Below are 19,142 nucleotides of genomic sequence, written 5' to 3' on the forward strand. Positions count from 1 at the left end.
AGGGGCCTCAGGTCTGTGATGTCAAGTGTTGACCCAGGCGTCACTTTCTGCCTATATTTGATAATTTGATGGATCTTGAAGCTATAGTCCCTCTCTACCACCTCCCTGAGATCTGCTGATGGCGGCATCTTACCTTTCCCCCCCCCCCTAAGATCTAATGACACGCCCTACCTTACCTAATTCATGCTGGCGAAACACCCTTTCCTCTTCTATCTAGGCCCTGCTGGCCGCTCCCTTTCCCTATGTAAGTCATTCTGATGTCACCCCTTTCTCCTACCTTAACCATGCTGACATTTTCCCTTCCCCTACTTAAGCCTTCCCTCTCCCAACCTTCCCAGAGGGGTCTACACTCCCCTCCAGACTCTCCAACACAGGCCGGGTGGTGGAGGAGACTGGTGTGCTGGAGATAAAGAAAGTGGTTTTTGTGATGTTTCTGTGTCGTGCCGGAGGGGGTAGATGGGGGTATAGGGGGAGTGGGGGAGGAGGGGAAATAACCCTAAGAGCTATGAGGAAAATTGAGGGGAAAGATAAGAAGAAGAGCGGGATAGAGGAGGATGAGGTAGGGAAAGAGGGATGAGACAGAACCGAGCGAAGGAGAAGGGAAGGTAAAATAACGATTCTTCGCGGCAGGGGATCGTATTCCAGGGACCATAGGATTAAGGACTTGCCCGAAACGCTACGCGTACTAGTGGCTGTACAAGAATGTAACAACTATTGTATATATCTCAAAAAAAAAAAAAAAAAAAAATGAAGACTAAGGTAATGGAGAGGTTAGAGAAACGTGGAAATTAAAACATAAAATGGAATCATTGAGAGCGAGTAAGTAGGTGGTTGGTGGCGCAGTGGTAATACATCTCGCCCCGCTCTTTGTTATCGATTTGGCCAAAGTTCGAATTCTGGCCGGGTAGGATTGACTAGTTGCCAGTCTTTAACTGTTCGCCTCTGTTCTCCCAGCAGATTGGGTACCTGGCCGTTGAACGATTGGCGGATCGTGTTCCAGGGAAAACTAGTGAGCAAGGCTTAACAGAGCCATGGAACAGTAAGCTCTCATCCCCCTTAAGGAGTCAGCAGTCGTCTGCTCCTCTACCCCCCTAAAGAGACAGAGGGAATAAATTGCTCACCTAGCTGTTTTAAAGCAACGACTCCTGTCCGTTTCTATCATTCTTAGTTTTAAAGATATGAATAATGTTTGCGTCCACAATGTGCTCCTTTAGATCATTCCATTTCTTCACTATTCTCAGGCTAAAAAAAAAACTTTCTAACATCTCTGTGACTCATCTGAGTTTCCAGCTTCCATCCATGTCCCCTTGTTCTCCTGGTATTCCGTGTGAATATTTCGTCTATTTCCACTCTGTTATTCCCCCTTAAGTATTTTGTATCCTGCTATCATATCTCCCCGTTCCCTCCTTTTTTCTAAAGTCGTCAGGTTTAGTTCCTTCAGTCGCTCTTCATATCACATCCCATGCAACTTCGGGACTATCCTCGTCGCAAATTTTTGTAACTTTTCCAGTTTCCTAATGGGTTTCTTTAAGTGGGAGGCTCCATGATGGGGCTGCATACTCTAAGACTGGTCTCACGTAGGCAGTGTAAAGAACTCTGAATGCCTCCTTATTTAGGGTTTTGAATGACGTTCTAACTTTTGCTAGAGTAGAGTACACTGCTGTCGTTATCAGATTTATATGTGCCTCAGGAGTTAGATTAGGTGTTAAGTCCACTCCCAGGTCCCTTTCTGATTGAGGTGATTGAAGTCCCCCATGACCAACAGTATGTCTCTCATCCTTATAGCTGTTGTCTCATCCTTATTGCTGTCGTCTGCAGGTTATCTATACATGTCTTGTTGTTATCATATTCTTGTCTGGGCCTTCTACTGTTTGGTGGGGGATTGTGGGGGATTGTTGATTATCAAGATCACATTTCTCTTCCCATCACCTATCACAATCCCAAGTATGTAGCTTGTGTATTCATTAGTCCACTCGTTCTCTAGTTCCTCAAATTTCCATTTCCGCTTTATGAGGAGTGCCACTCCCCCTTCCCTGTCTCTGTGTCCTTTCTTACCTTATCACTTTGTATCCCTCTGGGAAGATTGCATCCGAGATCATATCATTTGCTCAAGCTGCTGTGTGTGTGTGTGTGTGTGTGTGTGTGTGTGTGTGTGTGTGTGTGTGTGTGTGTGTGTGTGTGCACCATGGCTGGTAGTCTGAACACAGACACTGGGACTCAGTTGCAGCCACAGAGATTTGCCGGTGGCGAGTGTGTTGTTCAGGCCAGAATGAAGGTTGATGCTGCCTTCACTAAAGTTGCCCTCACACACTCGCTCGCACACCCACACTCACGCTCACACATGCACATGAACGCGTGCACGTACAAGTATACACAAACACACACACACACTATTAGGTTAGATGAGTACACACAAACACATACATACACACGGTGGCTGACTGGATTGCACTCTGGACGCGTGATCCTGTGGTCCAGGGTTCGATTTCCGGCGCCGGCGAGAAACAATGGGCAGTTTCTTTCATCCCGGATGCTCCTGTTACCTAGCAGTAAATAGGTACCTGGGAGTTAGTCAGCTGTCACGGGTTGCTTCCTGGGGTGTGCGTGTGTGTGTGTGGTGTGGAAAAAAATAGTAGTTAGTAACAGTTGATTGACAGTTGAGAGGCTTGCCGAAAGAGCAGAGCTTAACCCCCGCAAACACAACTAGGTGAACACACACACACACACACACACACACACACACACACACACACACACACACACACACACACACACACGTACACAGTCGATTAAAAGGTAAATGTTGAGAAACGGGACCCAAGACCCACAAGTACAACACAACAAACACTCAAGCTGACATGCAGACACTGGTAGACACACGCACACACACACATATACAAAGGCGTACGGCATAAAACACGGTCGCCACATAAGCACTCGCTCAAAGAGGTGGCATAAAACATGGACCCAGTCTAAAATATGTACCAATTCCAGCTGACTTTTTATTTAAATTTCTTTTTGGAGTTTTCTGTGGGAATTTTTTAGGTTTTACCCAATCTTCGTGTGTGTGTGTGTGTGTGTGTGTGTGTGTGTGTGTGTGTGTGTGTGTGTGTGTGTGTGTGTGTGTGTGTGTGTGTACTCACCTAGATGTGCTTGTAGGGGGTTGAGCTTCGGCTCTTTGGTCCCGCCTGTTAACTGTCAGTCAATTGGTGTACAGGTTACTGAGTCTACTGGGCTCTATCATATCTATTTTTGAAACTGTGTATGGAGTCAGCCTCCACCACATCACTGGCTAATGCATTCCATCTGTTAACTACTCTGACACTGTAAATGTTCTTTTTTAACGTCCCTGTGGCTCATTTGGGTACTCAGTTTCCACCTGTGTCCCCTTGTGCTTGTGCCCCTTGTGTTAAATAAACTGTCTTTATTTAACATACACATTTTTCTATGTGTGTGTGTGTGTGTGTGTGTTCGCGATACAAAAGTCTTGTGATATTTCTCTGACTAACTCAAGTGTTCAATTACCATGTCCTATCGTCCTGGACCCCTTCCTCGCAAAAAATATTCTTTCATTGGCCCTATCAATCCCATCAAGGATCATGTATATCGCGATCAAGTCACATGTAAATCTGGTTTCCTCCATTGTATTGAGGTTTATCTCACTTAACTGTTTTTCATAGCTCAGGTAATTTGGTTTCGTCACTATACTAAGTTACTCGGCTGTCTCAAGCTTTTTTATGTGGTCAATGAAATGTGGACATCATGCTGGCGCTGCATACCTCAACACTGGTCTCATCCATGTTCAAACTCTACAAAAATGCAGATGTGGGTGATTCCATGCTTAATGTTGCAGGCCTTGCATAGCCCGCTGATGTTTCTCTGTTTATGTGGGCCTCAGGTAATGAGTTGGGCTGAGTATCTATCTCTCATTTTTTCAATTTTTAGCGTTAGAAGTTGGTTCTCTTTTTCGTTTGGTATGTAACACCCGAGTTTCTTATGTTTTCATCTTCATCATCTTGCATTTGTTAGTGTTGAACTCTAGCGGCCACTACCTGTCTGATGAACTGAGTAGCTTGTCCTGTGACTAGCAACTTCTTCCAACTGTATCTCTTCGTTTACTCGCCTTCTTTTCTAATTTCTTCTTCCCATCTGCACTCCATTTCTCTCTCCATCTCCCTCTCTCATCATTCCCAACCATCTCATGCTTTCGTTGTTTAACTCATTCTTGTCAACAAGTTTCATTATACCCGCTTTTTACTTACACTTTATGTCCCAATTGTCTCTCTTTTTCTATACTTCTCTATCCACCCATCTCTCTCTCTCTCTCTCTCTCTCTCTCTCTCTCTCTCTCTCTCTCTCTCTCTCTCTCTCTCTCTCTCTCTCTCTCTCTCTCCCTCCCTCCCTCCCTCTCTCTCTCCCTCTCTCTCTCTCCCTCGTCCTATCCTGGCCTCTCTCACCAACTAAATCACGTCCTTGTATTCTGGTCGGAGTGCATGCAATTAAATCAACCTGTAGAATTGCTCTCCCTCCCTCCTTGTATAGCGGCCCTCCTTGAGTAGCGGCCCACTCTGTTCTAGCGGCCTCTTCATGTATAGCGAGCCACCATTTGTAGCGGCCTACTCTGTAGCGGTCAATCCAGTGTAGTGGCTCACCCGCCTGTCTATATTGTAACAGTCCCACACATTCCTTAATATGTGCTACAAAGTACCTAAGTTATGTAACTTAGATTTATTACTAGATACTTGACGTAAGTTCAGTGTTTACCAATATCTGATATTAACCCAATCAATAAAATAAGTAATATTCTAGTCAAGGCTTTATTATGGGGGTTGTTCTGTTGGTTGAATTATTGAGGATGTTGTTAGAAAGATAAAATAACTTTTGAGGTAACTTTGTGGGTTGCCTCTTGATATTTTCTAATCTTACCATTACATATACTTTGTGTTAGAGTAAATGATTTACAGTGAATGTCTTCCAGATCCTTCGTTGCTTTGGTGGGAACCAGAGATTGACAGCCTTTGGGGGCCCCTAGTCGTATAATTGTATAATAATACAATTAAGCAGATTTGTATATATGTATAATCATACATCGGAATGAACAATCATACGACTCTCATTAACAGAATCATTTGGACTAGTAGATAATATTAGGTTGTACCAGTTTAAGACGTTAACTGTATTTCCATTTGAACGTCAGCTCTGTGATTCGCCAAGCCCTCGGCCAATCAGCGGCCTTAACGCAGTGTTACCAGCAAGAGCCCCTCAGGTTTTCATAAAGATATTAGTAAAACTTTTTAAATATCCCACGCTAAATCGGATTAAAACACAGAGTTACTCTTTTTCATGAATATGAAAATATATTTATATACTCACACACATTGTACTAATGTTTTTATTTAAGAGAAAATTAATTTAATACCCAGGGTTGGCAACACAGGCCTGGGGGCTAGGCGCTTCAAGACTTTATCCTGCAAGCAATTCGTAATAAATTTAAATCTTGATCCGTTGCATTAAGTCGGATTATGGAGCTAAATATATTCTCAACGGTCTCTGCATTTACAAAATGTTATTTGCTGTTTTAGTCCATAATGAGAAAAAAAATCAGATGCAGAGAAATAATAATAATAATATACTAAGAGTATTTAGCGGGATCCAGGAGTTAATGCTCGATCCTGCAGGTACAACAAATAGGTGAGTACACACACACACTTGAGAACAACATAGCATCCAAAGCTAAGGATCAGCCTGAAGTGATCCACAGCCACATCAAGAGGAAAATGTGACCAATCGCTGAGAAAATAGAAAGAGGTTTCATCGTGGGGGTTCACGTGAGGAAAGACGTCTCTCAATGATCACATGTGAAAGAGAAGAATGGGATGACTGCATCTTCCTAGACTGTCAGAAACCTTCGGCACAGTTCCACACATTAGGCTACTTCATAGACCTGAGAAACAAGCTGAGGTGGAGGAGAGAATACATCATTCAACATGAAGCAAAGGGTAGGAGTGAGATTAGAGAGATAAGTAACAAGGTTTCGGCCCCGTCACTGGACCTTTATCGAGTCGAAACTGAGACATAATCGGATGGAATGGAAGTTCGGATACTAGAATGAAACGGCTGGTACCAGAACCGAGGGAACTGAGCTACAAGGAAAGACAGTGGGAAGATCTCAACACACTGCAAACCAAAAGAGAAGAGGCAACACAATCGTGACAAATAAGATTTACAAAGCACTAACAAGTAGAAAAAAGGGAAGTGGAAGAGTCGCAGGGCGCGAGAATATGGGTGGAAACTGCAGATTCAGACGAATTATAAAAACATAAGGAGGAACTTATTTAATATTTAGATCAGGCGGAGTGACCTTGAAGCAGAGATAGCCGAAATCATCACCCAACCACTTGATTGACATCCATCGTTTCTTGCTGAGCCAAAGTTCGAGTCCCAATGGTCCTGTTGGTTGGCCGCTATTCCTCCCTTCCTTATATCTCAGCTTCTTGTCCTCACATCCCTTCCAATTGCAACATAATCATATTGGCTTAGAGATGGATCCTGATAATTTCCTACTCCTTTCCATACGTAGGTCCAAACGTACAGCTTGCAGCTGAAAGGCAGCGCCCAGAAGCTGAAGCCTGCCTAACAATTACACATAAGTGACCACGCACACAGACACATTCCACACATGTCGACAGTATCAACAAATTAAAGCGACAAGGTTTAATTGTGTTTGCAGTTCTCCTTCACTGTGAATATTCTGGAAATTATTCCAACGGAGAAATATTATTGTATGTAAGAGGGAAGAGCTAAGGTGGTCGCAGGATGCTACGATATCGTATATAGGGGGAAGAGGATAAGATACCGTATATAATAAGCAAAAAATATCGTGAATAAGGGAGGGGGTAGACTATCGTCTAAAAGGGAGGATATGATATCGTATATAAGGAACTATAAGATATCGTATATCAGGTATCGTATACAGGGGTCTATATATACAGGGGTCATCATATATATATGATGAGCACCGAGCTCATCAAAATAAGTACATTTCAATTTCTTTCTTTGTTATGCACCTCATACCTATCTCGTGGACGGTGGAGTAAAGGGTTACAGAGGCACATAATTGGTTCAGGAACTGAACCCATAGTTCGTTTAGCTAAGCAAATGACACTCTCTTGAAGCTAGTTACACAATTATTAATGTTACATATACAATCATTTACACAAATACATATACACCCGGTAAGTATAAGGTGATGTAATTGATGTGTTAAAATGGTTAGAAGGCATTAACAAGGGGTGATGAAACTATCAAATTAGGATAACTGATAATAGTGGATTCAAATTTCACAAATTTAAATTTGAAAAAGATGTGATTAATAATTGGTTTGCGAATTGAGTTCCTGTTGGGCCAATAAGCAGACCCAATCCTGTTGGGTCTGCTGCAGTAATCATCGTTTTCATTGTAAAAGAGGGTTTAAATGCCCTCAGCCCTAAGAGAGGAGATCCTGTAGTTCAGTAGTCTACGTTTTCGACTCATAATCGAGAATCCCGGGTTCGATCTCAAAGCGGGATAGAATTAATTTAGCACTTTTACTTGTATCTGACGTCTCTGTTCACCAAACAGTAATTAGGTACCTGGGTGTTAGACAACTGTTGTGGATTGCATCGTGGGGAAGGTGAGAAATTTAACCAATGAGGGACCTCAATATAAACCTAAGTACAGGCTACCTGTCCCTCGGGAACGGAAATTATTATATATACATATCTGTGTTCCTGAGCCTCACAGTGAGCAGCATAGAGCTCAAACGACCCCCAAGCGGGCGCTTAACACAACTAAAAGAGAGCCCGAGAGAGCGCCGGAGCCCGAGGCCAAAAATGATTGTACACAGAATCTTAATGAAAGCAAACACGGCCGGAATGCCGACCTGAAAGACGACCTTCCTTTAATTAACTTTGGTGAACCTACGACGCGGAAGGCGATCTTGTCTTAAGTAAGTGAAGTTGCTTGGATTTGAGCGTAGAAGATGAATTTTTCTCTAAAAAGAGAGAGGGAGAGGGAAGGAGCTAGAGAGAGAGAGAGAGAGCGAGAGATTGTTTCCTATTTTAATAATGCCATCTTAGCCTCGTAGAGAGTACATTTCCCTACCAATATACCTCGACGGTGTCCAGAAAAGTCTGAAATATCCACGTTATTAAAGCCTAACTTAAGTCAACCTAAACTAAGCCAAGTCAACCCAACCTAACCTAATCTATCCTCCTCTATTCTAACCAAACGAACCGAACCGAAGTAAAATAATGGATAAAATTTGTTTTTATATGTATATATATGTTGCCTTCGCGAGGCTTGTGACGTTAGTATGACGTCATAGTTTCAATGTTTTTCGTTGTTTTTATATTCTTCCGGAAGAGTGACGTCACATGGTGGCGGCGACCCACGCAGAACACATCTCGTGTCCGTTCTGGGAATTAATTATTCAAAGCTGCAGGTGGGAGTGAAAGCGGACATCTCACTCCCTGGTTTCTATTTTTCCCCGTGTGTTTTGGACAGTTTTCTAGCGTTTCATTTATAAATATCGTTCATTGGTGGGTTGATACGCTTCTATGATGAAATTATCTATTAGTACTTACTAATAAGGATACCTGATCAACCAGGCTGTGACTCATACGTCAGGCTGCGAGCAGCCGCGTCCAACAAGCCTGGTTGATCAGTCCAGCAACCAGGAGGCCTGGTCGACGACCGGGCCGCGGGGACACTAAGCCCCGGAAGCACCTCAAGGTTACCTGTTAGTGATTAGAGGGGAAGTGAGGGCTAGCAGATGCCTATACTACTTGTCTATTCCTGTTGCGTTTCAACTTAACTACTCTGTTTTTCAACTTCTTTGTCGAACCTTAGAGTTGTGGGTGGAGGTGGCTTCCACAACTTCCTCTGTTAGAGTATTCCAGGTGCTAACTACTAGTACAGGGTACGAGTACTTACGTCCCTTCGGCTCATTTGCGTCTCCAGCTTCCACCTGTGTCCTCTTGTCCTGCTTCCTCTCAGGCTGAGGAGGCTATCCTTGACAACCTTATTTATTCCCCTGGATATCTTAGAAGTTGTGATCATATCTCTTCCTTTCCTTCAATCATAGAGGGTAGTGAGATCTAGTCCCATCAACCCATTTTCGTAGCTTAGGTCTCTTAGCTCTGGCACTAATCTGGTTGCAAACTTCTGTACGTTTTCAATTTTTGGTTCTGTTTCACTAGGTACGGATTCCATACCGTGATGTGTTTTCCATTACAGGTCGAACAAATGTGTGTTAATTCACGTGGCTTTTTCTAGATGGCCTCGTTTCCACTTGAACGTCTTAATTTCCATGAAATTCAGAGCAATCTCAGCTCGTAAATGGTTTTCACGGAGGCGGGAGGCATGAAAATCAGTTTACACACATAACAGTAAACCTACTCGCCAAAGAGGTAGTCCAATTTACATCAAACATTTCAACCAGGACGAGAAAAGATTTAAATTAGGAGCGAGTTTTCTTAGATACTTATACGTCAGGTGACATGACGTCGGACATCATACGTCAGGTGACATGACGTCGGACGTCATACGTCGGCAGTGAGCAAGCCATAATAGTGGAGAGTGGAGAGAGAATCTTCTGCTTTCTGTCCAGGATCTCCTCTAAGCAGAATTTGCAGCAGGGGAAAAAAAAAGACATATCTGTCTTCCCTAAAAGATAACAGCGTCATGGACCAATAGGCCTTTTGTTATTTGCCTTTTTTCAATGTTATCATCCCCCTTTCAATCCTCCGTTCTCTCCCACCCCTCCTTCTTTATCAATATATTCCCCCCCCCCTCGCGGAGAGAATTTTAGCAACATCAAAAGCTCGTCTCCGTTCCTTGTACCAATATTTTCCTTCTTGTATCTCTGGAGTAAATATCCCCGTCGTCTCGCCTCCAAGCACCTGATTTACCTGCAGAAGGCCAGAGTGTCCTTGTTGCCTCGCCTGGCGGAGGGTGGCTGGGTGTTTCTCTTAGCCGAGGGGGAAGGGACAGGGGGTTCCTCTGTGGTGATGGGGAAGATGGTCCTGCTGTTGGAGAAGGGTAGAGGAAGGGGAAGTGAGGAGGAAGGGTAGGATTCCAGCCCTCAAGGGCCGGCATTGTAGAAAACGAAGACAAGAATGGTTGGAGATACAGAGGGGCGAGGGGTAGAGTGGTCTTTGTGGGTTCGGTCTGATTTAAGAGACTGAGATGAGAGACTGGCTTAGGAGAGAAATTGGCGAGGCTGAAATCAGTGACTAGCTTCAGAATGATTCTACGACGATTCCGCTAGGGCGTGGCTTGGTGTCAGGCTGGTGGGAGGGCGTGGCTTGGTGGCAGGTTGGTGGGAGGGCGTGGCTTGGTGTCAAGAGGGTGTTAGGGCGTGGCTTGGTGTCAGGCTGGTGGGAGGGCGTGGCTTGGTGGCAGGTTGGTGGGAGGGCGTGGCTTGGTGGCAGGTTGGTGGGAGGGCGTGGTTTGGTGGCAGGCAGATGAGAGGGCGTAGCTTGGTGTCAAGAGGGTGTTAGGGCGTGGCTTGGTGTCAGGCAGGTGGGAGGGCGTGGCTTGGTGTCAGGCAGGTGGGAGGGCGTAGCTTGGTGTCAGGCAGGTGGGAGGGCGTGGCTTGGTGTCAGGCAGGCGGGAGGGCGTGGCTTGGTGTCAGGCAGGTGGGAGGGCGTAGCTTGGTGTCAGGCAGGTGGGAGGGCGTAGCTTGGTGTCAGGCAGGTGGGAGGGCGTAGCTTGGTGTCAGGCAGGTGGGAGGGCGTAGCTTGGTGTCAGGCAGGTGGGAGGGCGTGGCTTGGTGTCAGGCAGGTGGGAGGGCGTAGCTTGGTGTCAAGAGGGTGTTAGGGTGGGATACGGGCTGGAGAAGCGTGCCTGACACCGTTGCCTCAGCTTTAACAGTGACATTTTATAGTTAAGCTTCCTGGTGCGACCAGCGCTGGCTCCCCCCACCAGCCGGACACACTCTCTCTTCCTCCAGCGTCCTCTGGCTCAGGTCACTGCCCGCCTGGGGCGTCAACTACTTGGTCTGAAAATGTCGAGGTGGAACTCTCCGTCTCTGAAACTCAAGAGTTTTAAATGACCCCAAGTCGTGGCGTTCTTCGGTTTGTTGCTTCGAAGTTTAAGATTTCTTCTGTAAACAACTCTTGAATCGAAGAGTTCTTGGGTAAAATTCTGTGAAAATTTGGAGTTCTTGAGTAAAAAGTTCTGAAGTTTAAGAGTTTTTAGGTAAAAGGTTCTGAAATTTAGGAGTTCTTGAATAAAAAGTTCCGAAATTGAGTTCTTTGGTAAAAGTTCTGAAATTTAGAGGGTGTCTGGGTAAAAGGTTCTGAGATTAAGGAGTTCTTGGGTAAAATGATTGAAATTTTGAAGTTTTTGGGTAAAAAGTTCTGAAATTAAAGGAAAGTATTAGTAACTAAAAAGCGCAGGATTGAATATATTTGTAAACAAAAATTATACTTATAAACGGTTCACGCATTATGAAGAGTAACGTAGAAGAGGAAAACAAAAAGTTAAACAAATGGAAAGAACCGTGAAGACGAAGCAATAGAACTAGTTAAATAAGAAAGAACAGGAAACAAAACTAAGAAATTCCGTTTTTTCAGGATATCAAAACTACCATATTATCTCAGATTTTAGCTCATCTGAACAATCGTATCATAAGATTTTAAAACATCCGAACCAACTTATGGTAAGATATTAGGACATCTACACCACCGTATGATCAAATTTTAGATCATTCGTACCCATTTATAATCAATTTACAACTAATCTTCCCTATTTATAAGTATGATGAGAGATCTTGTAACTTAACACATACAATAGGATTAATTGTGCACACCAATTGTCAAGACAATGATGTCAGTCGACCGCACGAACCAGAGTTTCAATATTAGAACTTTCAATAGCGAAATACCTTCAAACGCATGACATGACTGGTTTCTAAATTATCATATCTTGCGGAACAATCAAGACAATATCTTGCCAGTAGGCACAATATCCAAATGTGACGTTGATTAGACATTGATTTAGCGTTGAAGATGTTGATTCGGCGCTGAATTGGTGTTGCTCTTGAATGTTTTGCTCACTGAGGGTTAGGTAGTGGTTACGGGAAACGAAGAATATTCCAAGAAGTGATGACCAAATCTCAACTCAGAAAATAGAGAAGGGACGACGTTTCGGTCCGTCGTGGACCATTATGCATCAGACAAATCGAAAAGACACTGAAGATCTCAATCAAGGTTCTTGAGATGTGTACTGGGGATAAGTCTGCTTTAACTGGCTTTAACCCTCCTAGTCGAGAAAGAGGAAGAATGTATGTACTGAAAAATATAAAAAGAGGCGAATGGAAAGGATAGGAAAGGAGAAAATAGGTGCAATAAATATCAATATAACAAGATGGAATGGGTTGGATGCTGGACACTCACGAGGAAAAGAGATGTGATAAAACACTCCTTTAGCGTAAGAGAAAATGGATTGAACTGTACGAAGAGGCAGCTAGTAAAAGGACTACACACACACACACACACACACACACACACACACACACACACACACACACACACACACACACACACACACACAAACACAAAGGGTCTGTGTGTGGAAAATCCGCCTCTTATACCTATTCTCCCGCCTATTTCCACGGCGGGAGGAAATAGGAGGCCAGACACAGGATACTGAATGAGAGATGAAGTCCTTCATGAAACGGACAGAGGGAAAGATCTGGGAGTTGATATCACACCCTTATGTCTCCTGAAGCCCACTTCGAAAGAATAATATCTGCGACGTATGCGAGGCTGGCTAACATCAGAATTGCCTTCAGAAACCTGTGTAAGAAATCTTTCAGAACCTTGTATACCACATATGTAAGGCCAAACCTGGAGTATGCGGCCCCAGCATGGAGCCCGTTTATTGACAAGCACAAGACGAAGCTGGAAAAAGTTCAGAGGTATGCCACTAGGATAGTCCCAGTACTAAGAGGCATGATCTACGAGGAAAGGCTGCGTGAACTGCCCCTCACGTCCGCTGGAAGACAGGAAAGCTCGGGAGAGACATGATCAAAACATTCAAAATTCTCAGTGGAACTGACTGGGTAGACAGGGATGGATTATTTAATACGCGCAAGGGGGACACAGGTGAAAGCTAAGTACCCAAATGAGCCACAGAGACATTAAAAATAACTTTTTCAGTGTCAGAGTTGTCAGTAAATGCAATGTACTAGGAAATGATGTGGTGGAGGCTGACTTCATTGAGAGTTTCATATGTAGATATGATAAAGCTCGAGAAGCTAAGGAATCTGTACACCAGTAGATTGACGGTTGAGAGGCGAGACCAAAGAGCCAAAGCTCAATCCCCGCAAGCACAACTAGGTAGGTACAACTAGTTAAGTACACGCACACGCGCGCATACACACAGGGGCTGGGTGGCCGAGTGGACAGCGCTCTAGACTCGTGGACCTAGGGACCGGGGTTTGATCCCCGCACCCGGCGGAGACAGATGGGAAGAGTTTCCTTAACCCTGATGGACCTGTTACCTAACAGTAAATAGGTACCTGGGAGTTAGACAGCTGCTACGGGCTGCTTCCTGTGTATATGTGTGTGTGTGTGTGTGTGTGTGTGTGTGTGTGTGTGTGTGTGTGTGTGTGTGTGTGTGTGTGTGTGTGTGTGAGGAGGAAAAAATTAGTTAGTAGTTAGTGACAGTTGATTGACTGACAGTTGAGAGGCGGGCTGAAAGAGCAGAGCTCAACCCCCGCAAGCACAAATAGGTGAATACAACTATGTGAATACAGACACACACACAAAAGCAGGTCTCAAGAGCTAACGCTAACCCCATCTCTTGTTCTTCCATTCTTCCGTCATCTGTTTCTCATCTCCCTGCTCTCTCTCCTCTCCTCTTCTACCTCCTTTCCCGCTCGCATCTCTCTCCATCCCTCCCTCTCCCACTCTACCAATACTCTCTCTGGCACTCCCTTCCCCAGCGACCCGCTTCATCCCTGAGGGGAAGTGTCACTGGCACTCTTAGTCTCCTCCCTCTCAACTCCCTCTTATCTCTCTGTTTTCTTCCCCCCCTCTCCCTCTTATCTCCTCTCTCCATCACAACTTCCTCCTCCTCTAATTTGCCTCTCATCCTCTCTGCTCTTTATGTCTTTCCTTCATATCCTTCCTTCATCTCCTCTTTATCACAGATTTGTTCTCTTATTCCTCATAAATACCCGTCCCCTTCCTCCCTCCCATTCTTCCTTCGTTATACCCTCTCTTTATCAGAAACATATCTTATATCCATCCTCTCTCATTCTCTTCCTCTTTCTCTCCCTCACATCATCTCTCTCTCTCTCTCTCTCTCTCTCTCTCTCTCTCTCTCTCTCTCTCTCTCTCTCTCTCTCTCTCTCTCTCTCTCTCTCTCTCTCTCTCTCTCTCTCTATATATATATATATATATATCTCTCTCTTTGTCACTCCTCGTGTCGCAAACCCATTTATTGAGTTGATGATTCTACCTCATTGGTCTCTTGAGTGTCTCTTCTTCTTGATATATTCTCATCACACGTCTCTACCTCCTCATAAACCACCTCATTTCCCCAATTTGCATTAATTTATTTTTTATGCCATTATCTCTTCTCTTTAACATACCTTCTTGCATGTCCTTTTCTCTCCTCATTTTTATCTTCAGCCTGCTTCTCCTCTCTCTACGTCCCACACTCCTCCCCTTCAACCCCCCCTTCCCCACCTCTCCTCCTTCAGCACCATACCCCCCCCCCCTCCCAATTCCCACCCATCACTTGTCTCATAATGACTTCCAGTGCAATTGCAATGTATTTTCTAAAAACAACAAGGGGTTCGTTGATTTGTGATGCTTAATCTGGGAGACGAAGAGTTGGGGTGGGAGTAGGGGAATTGGAGTGGGAAGATCGGAGTGTGAAGAGTAAGATAGGAATGTGGGGGAGTGAGATAATGGGATGGGTAAAAGAGTGGGAGAAATGTGATACCGAGAAACAGGAAAAACAAGAGAGGAGGATAAGAGTACCCCCCCCCTCCCCCACCCCCTAAGAAGACTTCCCAACTTCTTACTGGGGAATTTTCTTCTGACTTCCTGTTCTTACTGGGAATTCTTCCCCAGTAAGAATACTGGGGAATTCTTCCCCAGTAAGAATACCCCGCCCACCCCACCAAGAGAACCCAACCCATTTCCCCAGCAAGAGTACCCAACTCATTCTCCAGAGTAACGGAGACCAGTATGGAGAAAATATCAACTTTTCACCAATATAACTGTTCATATTTTGCCAAAATGAAATGAATAAAGTCGGTGAGCACAAATCTTTTGGGTATTGTTTAAGCAAACTAATCTATTTCAGGCCCTAACTTTAACCTATCCTAAGTCTAAACCAACTTTTGTAACCCACGTGTCTCCGTGTAAGTGAAGTGCTTGTTTCCTCACCGTTTTGTCCGTGAGAAGATTGAAATTGAAAATTAAATTGAAAATTGAAATTGAAATTGAAATTAAAAATTGAAATTGAAAATTAAATTGAAAATTGAAAATTGAAATTGAAAATTGAAAATTGAAATTGAAATTAAAAATTGAAATTGAAAATTGAAATTAAATATTAAAAATTAAAATTAAAAAATTAAGTTAACAAAAAAATAAAGCTGAGAATTGAAATTAAAAATTGAATTTTGAAATGGAAAATTGAAATTGAAATAAGTTTGTTGAATTCCATGACTCACACAGCTCACACAGGCTCTTGCACTCACTAGTATCCCTTCACACACTCAAACACATATTCACTGCCATCTCTCGCGTGCCGAAGTTTATATATTTTTTCAGTATAGGTTCACTAAAGTCAGCTTGTCGAAGACGCTGGAGACGTTCGCCGTGAGTAAGGTACTACTTCCTCCGCTCCTTGAGGCCAGCCCATTGTCTCTCTCTCTATCTCTCCTTCCTCGTCATCCCTACACACTAACGCACTCTCTCTATCGCCTATCCCCAGGACACGGGTGTGTAAACGTGCCTGCCCCTGAACACGGCCAGCGGGAATACTTGTACCGTAATGCAGTGGTCTTGTTCACCTGTGATCCGGGGTACCATCTACAAGGTTCTCCTGCTCTATCGTGCAACGCCATCAACTGGAACCATACAGCGCCCACATGTGTTGGTAAGACTCGCTATCTCTACCTATCTCTATCTCAGTTGTTGTTTCTTGCGTCTTTCTGTGGATTTACATGACTGTTTATCTGTCCGGAGCGAGGTTCTGTCGTCTGTTCATTTTGGCTATATTCAACCTCAGTTTGCTACATTTTCAACTACAAATCTAAGCTATCATCCGGTTTTATGTAAGTTTTAACTTCAAACGTTCAAATACTTCATCGATCCTGGTGGAGTCGGACCACCGTTCTCAAAATTAAAGTCAGCCACGACGCTTCCTCCTCCCCCCTCCCCAAGAAATTGTACTGTTCTTTATAGGATTGCCCAAAAGGTACATCACTGTGCATTAGTTTCAGCTTCAGTTCAACTTTTTTTCTTCAACCTCATTTCCACCTCTCAGTTTCACTTCCAATTTCAGTTGTTAATTTGTAGTTCGTGTTCGCAGCTCCAGCGAATCCGGCGATGGTCTGTGACTTCGAGAACGAGGACCTGTGCGGTTGGTCCAACGTTCGTCACGACGACTTCGACTGGGTGAGGAAAAGGGGCCCCAGCAATAGTTTCATGGCTGGCACTGGACCCTCTGCAGATCACACCCTCGGCACCAACGCAGGTAAGCGTGTGTACTCGCGTATTTGTAGGAGTTGAGCTGCGGCTCTTGGGTCCTACTTTTCAACCCTTAATTGACTGGTGGACTGGCCCCTGTACTGATCCGTTGTGTGAAACCACTGGTAATATTTTGTCACGTTTAATTATCTCTTCTCACTACGACTCTCTGTTTCCTGTTGTAGAGGTGCTCCTGTATCCGCTGGAGCATCATTTATTTCCTGCTCCTGCATGCATGTGCCTCCATATATCAACTCTTTTTGAAAGTCAACTTGCTGTCCACCAAATTTTCTCTTTATTGGTTGATCACGAATGGCGTTGTGCTGTGAAGGCCCAGCTCTTCAAATATATCTCGGCTCTTTATTATATTTACCATCCTTCTTTGTATGATAAGCAAGTAGGGAACACTGGTCTCGAGTAAGTTTCCTTTTTTTTGAGTATTGGCTCTGCATTGCCTGTCTTCCAACTCTTTGGTAGTTTTTACCGTCTCCAGTGACTTGTTATTTACCGTAGGTGACAAGCACAAGGCTTTTGCCCCTTCTCATTATATCCATAGTTATATTACACGACTAAGATATTCTCATTTCATCTCTGGTTATCCCAAGGTCAGGGATAACCAAGCAAAGCTGGGTGATGCTAACCATACATATTTAGGAATATATAAGGAGTCATCTTCCTCTCCCTCCTTGCTCAGCTTGTCACTTTCTCCCATGCTCAGTCAGAGTCACCGCTCTCTCTCCGATGCTCTGGCTCAGTCACCTTCTCTCTCTCTTTTACTCTATTCTTCACATGTGGCAAACCATAAATATTTCTCCCAGGATTTTGATTTCCGTAACTCAAGACATCATTATTTCATCCTTTTCTTTTTTAGTTTATCCCAAACCACATTTTAATATATATATATATATATATATATATATATATATATATATATATATATATATATATATATATATATATATACATATATATATATATATATATATATATATATATATATATCTTTATATATATATATATATATATATATATATATATATATATATATATATATATATATATATATATATATATAACTGAAAACTCACACCCCAGAAGTGACTCGAACCCATACTCCCAGGAGCAAACGCAACTGGTATGTACAAGACGCCTTAATCCACTTGACCATCACGACCGGACATAATGGGGTGATAGCCGAGGCTATTTGAACCACCCCACCGCCGGCACTCGGATAGTTATCTTGGGCATAGCATTTTACCAAATCACCTCATTCTTTGGGGCACACGTGAGGAACACAAATGCGAACAAGCCTGAATGGTCCCCAGGACAATATGCAACTGAAAACTCACACCCCAGAAGTGACTCGAACCCATACTCCCAGGAGCAAACGCAACTGGTATGTACAAGACGCCTTAATCCACTTGACCATCACGACCGGACATAATGGGGTGATAGCCGAGGCTATTTGAACCACCCCACCGCCGGCACTCGGATAGTTATCTTGGGCATAGCATTTTACCAAATCACCTCATTCTTTGGGGCACACGTGAGGAACACAAATGCGAACAAGCCTGAATGGTCCCCAGGACAATATGCAACTGAAAACTCACACCCCAGAAGTGACTCGAACCCATACTCCCAGGAGCAAACGCAACTGGTATGTACAAGACGCCTTAATCCACTTGACCATCACGACCGGACATAATGGGGTGATAGCCGAGGCTATTTGAACCACCCCACCGCCGGCACTCGGATAGTTATCTTGGGCATAGCATTTTACCAAATCACCTCATTCTTTGGGGCACACGTGAGGAACACAAATGCGAACAAGCCTGAATGGTCCCCAGGACAATATGCAACTGAAAACTCACACCCCAGAAGTGACTCGAACCCATACTCCCAGGAGCAAACGCAACTGGTATGTACAAGACGCCTTAATCCACTTGACCATCACGACCGGACATAATGGGGTGATAGCCGAGGCTATTTGAACCACCCCACCGCCGGCACTCGGATAGTTATCTTGGGCATAGCATTTTACCAAATCACCTCATTCTTTGGGGCACACGTGAGGAACACAAATGCGAACAAGCCTGAATGGTCCCCAGGACAATATGCAACTGAAAACTCACACCCCAGAAGTGACTCGAACCCATACTCCCAGGAGCAAACGCAACTGGTATGTACAAGACGCCTTAATCCACTTGACCATCACGACCGGACATAATGGGGTGATAGCCGAGGCTATTTGAACCACCCCACCGCCGGCACTCGGATAGTTATCTTGGGCATAGCATTTTACCAAATCACCTCATTCTTTGGGGCACACGTGAGGAACACAAATGCGAACAAGCCTGAATGGTCCCCAGGACAATATGCAACTGA

At 44.0% G+C, this 19,142-nt stretch overlaps 1 protein-coding gene across 2 annotated transcripts in view; it reads left to right on the forward strand.

Moving 5' to 3' along the window:
• LOC123759101 (mucin-22) overlaps nt 1-19,142 on the forward strand; it is a 64,391-nt gene that overhangs the window by 17,767 nt on the left and 27,482 nt on the right. For both annotated transcript variants that reach the window (XM_045743958.2, XM_045743957.2), the window contains 2 exons: nt 16,000-16,164; nt 16,600-16,764. In XM_045743958.2, coding sequence (XP_045599914.2) covers nt 16,000-16,164; nt 16,600-16,764 — 330 coding nt within the window. The remainder of the gene's footprint in view (nt 1-15,999; nt 16,165-16,599; nt 16,765-19,142) is intronic.

The sequence above is a fragment of the Procambarus clarkii genome, chromosome 15, assembly GCF_040958095.1.
Source record: "Procambarus clarkii isolate CNS0578487 chromosome 15, FALCON_Pclarkii_2.0, whole genome shotgun sequence".
Taxonomy (NCBI): Eukaryota; Metazoa; Arthropoda; class Malacostraca; order Decapoda; family Cambaridae; genus Procambarus; species Procambarus clarkii.